Raw genomic sequence first — 2,672 nt, 5'->3', positions numbered from 1 at the left:
GGTCATGTGTATATTGCAGACTCGTTTCTTGTAACAGGCATTAATAGCCATGTTGTTGTGGAAAATATGACTATGTGCTCATGTGCATGTTTATACATGGGCTGGTACATATGTGTAGCACATACTACAGAATCATGGACACAAAGATAAAATCTGAACTTTATTGTGTGAAACTGGAAACTTTAAACTAAGATGAAAACTTAAGTTCATACAGACCCTTGTATAGTTTTTTTTTTTTTAAACAGATGTTAGTTTTTGGTTTTGCTCCACCATTTCAACAACAAAATCCAGTGCTCTAACAGTCATAAAACATAAGCATCTTTGTCATTTTTTTTCAAGTGATGAAAGGCTGATTTGTTACCACTAAAGAACACCAAAATAATCTGCTATCAGATAATGAAATCAAATAATTTAAACTGATATTTCTGTGATGTAAAAAGAATTGCTTAACTTTAAGAGTGATTAAATAAAACCTTAAAGAAACTATGTGATGTAGGGGATGTGGAGGAAACTATGTGCATCCTTTGTTTCTATGAATTCATTCATTGGATAAGTTTCAAGCAGATTCCCTCTAGTAACTACTACAAATACTTGGAAGTCTTACAGTACATGATGTGAACGGCATATGACAATTTGGGCTTCCATCTATTTGTCATTAGATGTCACTCCATTCAATCCTGTTTCAAACACTGGAACACATCTGCCTTCTTCATGCGCTCAAAATCGGCTGCAGCATCATAGGTTTCATAGAACTTCAGGTACTTGCGTTTTTTGGAGTTGTTGTAGGTAACTTTGGCTACCACGACAAATACGGCGAGAGCAGCAGCGACTGTGGCTTGCTTCTACAGATCAGAGTGGAATGGAAATCACTGAGTAATTGTAGTAATTGCTCATTTGCAAAAAACTGAATGATGTTTAAGCTTATGTTAATGGAAACATATATCCTGATACAAAACACTGAACGCCATATATATATAGCAAACTGCTAATGTACCTCAATATCATTCTATATATGCATCCACACAATCTGGTGCATAGATTGGATTTGCTAGATATGTGATGAAAGTCTAACTTAAATGGCAAAACAGTTTGGCTTTGGTTCACAAAGCTGTACATTTGAACAGATCCAAGAAGTTTTCTTAGTATAACACAATTAAAGGTTCTTGTAAAATTCATGAAAATATACATACAAATTCTTTTAATTTGTTCCTTTTTCAAATTTATGGGTCTTTTATAGTCATTACCCTCAGGCGTTGGGCACAAAATCCCCGCAGTTGAATTCCTTTAATTTTTTCTCTTGTTTTGGCTCCTGACGACATACCCATCATACGAGAGAACTGAGGACCCAGGATTGGTAACCCTGAGTTTTCATGTTTGGGGTAGTCTGACATCACCACTCCACCATGCAGAAGTTTCTTCAGTCGACTGTACACTGCAAAATATTTGATGAGAATATTGTGATCGATGTAACATTCGGAGAGTTTGTCAGTAATATGTAAGAAACTTCCCAGCCTGCAAAACTATAGTGAGGTAGTAGTGGGTTAGTAAATTAAAGAAAGAACCAAGGGACTATTATTGTTTTTTTCGGTATGGAATGTGAGTTTTATTCAGGAGAAGAAAACTTTAAAAAAACGTGAAAAGTAAAATTGAAATATCTGGGCTCATACTAAAGGACGATGCATCATGAAAAAAATGGCACGTGGGAAGAAGGTTGTAATGTTTGGTTATACTTCGCCCAAAAAGATCCTAGCTAGACCTTTTCTATTTTTAGTTTGTTGTCAGCCATGATGTTTTCACGTTCTTTTTAATACAATTTTTGTTTTAAATAATTAAAAGACAGCTTTCAAGTGTTTCACTGCAGAATGCAGCAAGCTAGACAAGAGTATGTTGTTGATTATAAGGAAAGTAATCGAGTCAATGCAAGCGACAGCTGTCTCCCATGTAAAGTATTCGGGGCGCGAATTAAACTTCAGATCCATTCATTTAGATTTGTTTATTATTCTTCTTCAGCTGGAGAATGTCTTGCATGCTAAATACCAGCTTGGAGCTAAAGAGAGAAACATTTTATTTAATGTTTGATTGCTGCTAATTATGTTATAATTTTATCGCAATAAATGTAATGCCGTTAAATATTAACTGAAGAGAAAATTTCAAACATCATCCCGCCATTAGAGCCGTCAAAAAACTATTTGAAAACTTGGACGCAATTCGCTTTGTTAAAAACGAAAATACCCAGATGCACAAGAATATTAAAATAAAACTTTCTGTTTGCCGTTCATTCGAAATATGTGAATAAAGAGTTAAGAGAAGAAAGAGATGGATTATTCCTACCACCCTGCATCCCGTTCATCTTCGCTCAGTCCGTGTATGATGTCAGTGTCGCATCATTGTATCTGAGTCTGGAAAGTTCGAGAAAGCCATAGATCTGCGTGTAAGACAATACAATGGATGTGTAATACAAGTTCGTGGAGAATACCGATAAATTCCTGAACTGAGAGGGAAAAAAATGAAATCGATGTGGGATGGCAGACTAGCAGAACGGCAAAATACATGGGTCTCTTGGTGAAGGTCTCATCTACTTTATTTGAAACCCATGATTGTGGCATCTTGTTTTAGAGATAGATCTCTCTCAATGACAATGATCAACTTTATTTGTCCCAGTGGGCAATTTG

General features: G+C 35.7%; 1 protein-coding gene across 1 annotated transcript; it reads right to left on the bottom strand.

The window, feature by feature from the left end:
* Positions 1–149: 149 nt before the first annotated feature.
* Positions 150–1,874, bottom strand: LOC112553704 (cytochrome c oxidase subunit 6C-like). The gene is made up of 2 exons (XM_025221097.1): positions 1,245–1,874; positions 150–842 (listed from the first exon to the last, which is right to left on the bottom strand). The coding sequence occupies exons 1-2, from the start codon at positions 1,389–1,391 to the stop codon at positions 672–674; spliced, it is 318 nt and encodes a 105-aa protein (XP_025076882.1). The 5' UTR covers positions 1,392–1,874; the 3' UTR covers positions 150–671.
* Positions 1,875–2,672: the final 798 nt, after the last annotated feature.

The sequence above is a fragment of the Pomacea canaliculata genome, linkage group LG13 (genome assembly GCF_003073045.1).
Source record: "Pomacea canaliculata isolate SZHN2017 linkage group LG13, ASM307304v1, whole genome shotgun sequence".
In the NCBI taxonomy this organism is placed as follows: domain Eukaryota; kingdom Metazoa; phylum Mollusca; class Gastropoda; order Architaenioglossa; family Ampullariidae; genus Pomacea; species Pomacea canaliculata.
The sequence above is the reverse complement of the archived record's forward strand: the minus strand, read 5'-3'. Positions and strand labels throughout refer to the sequence as shown.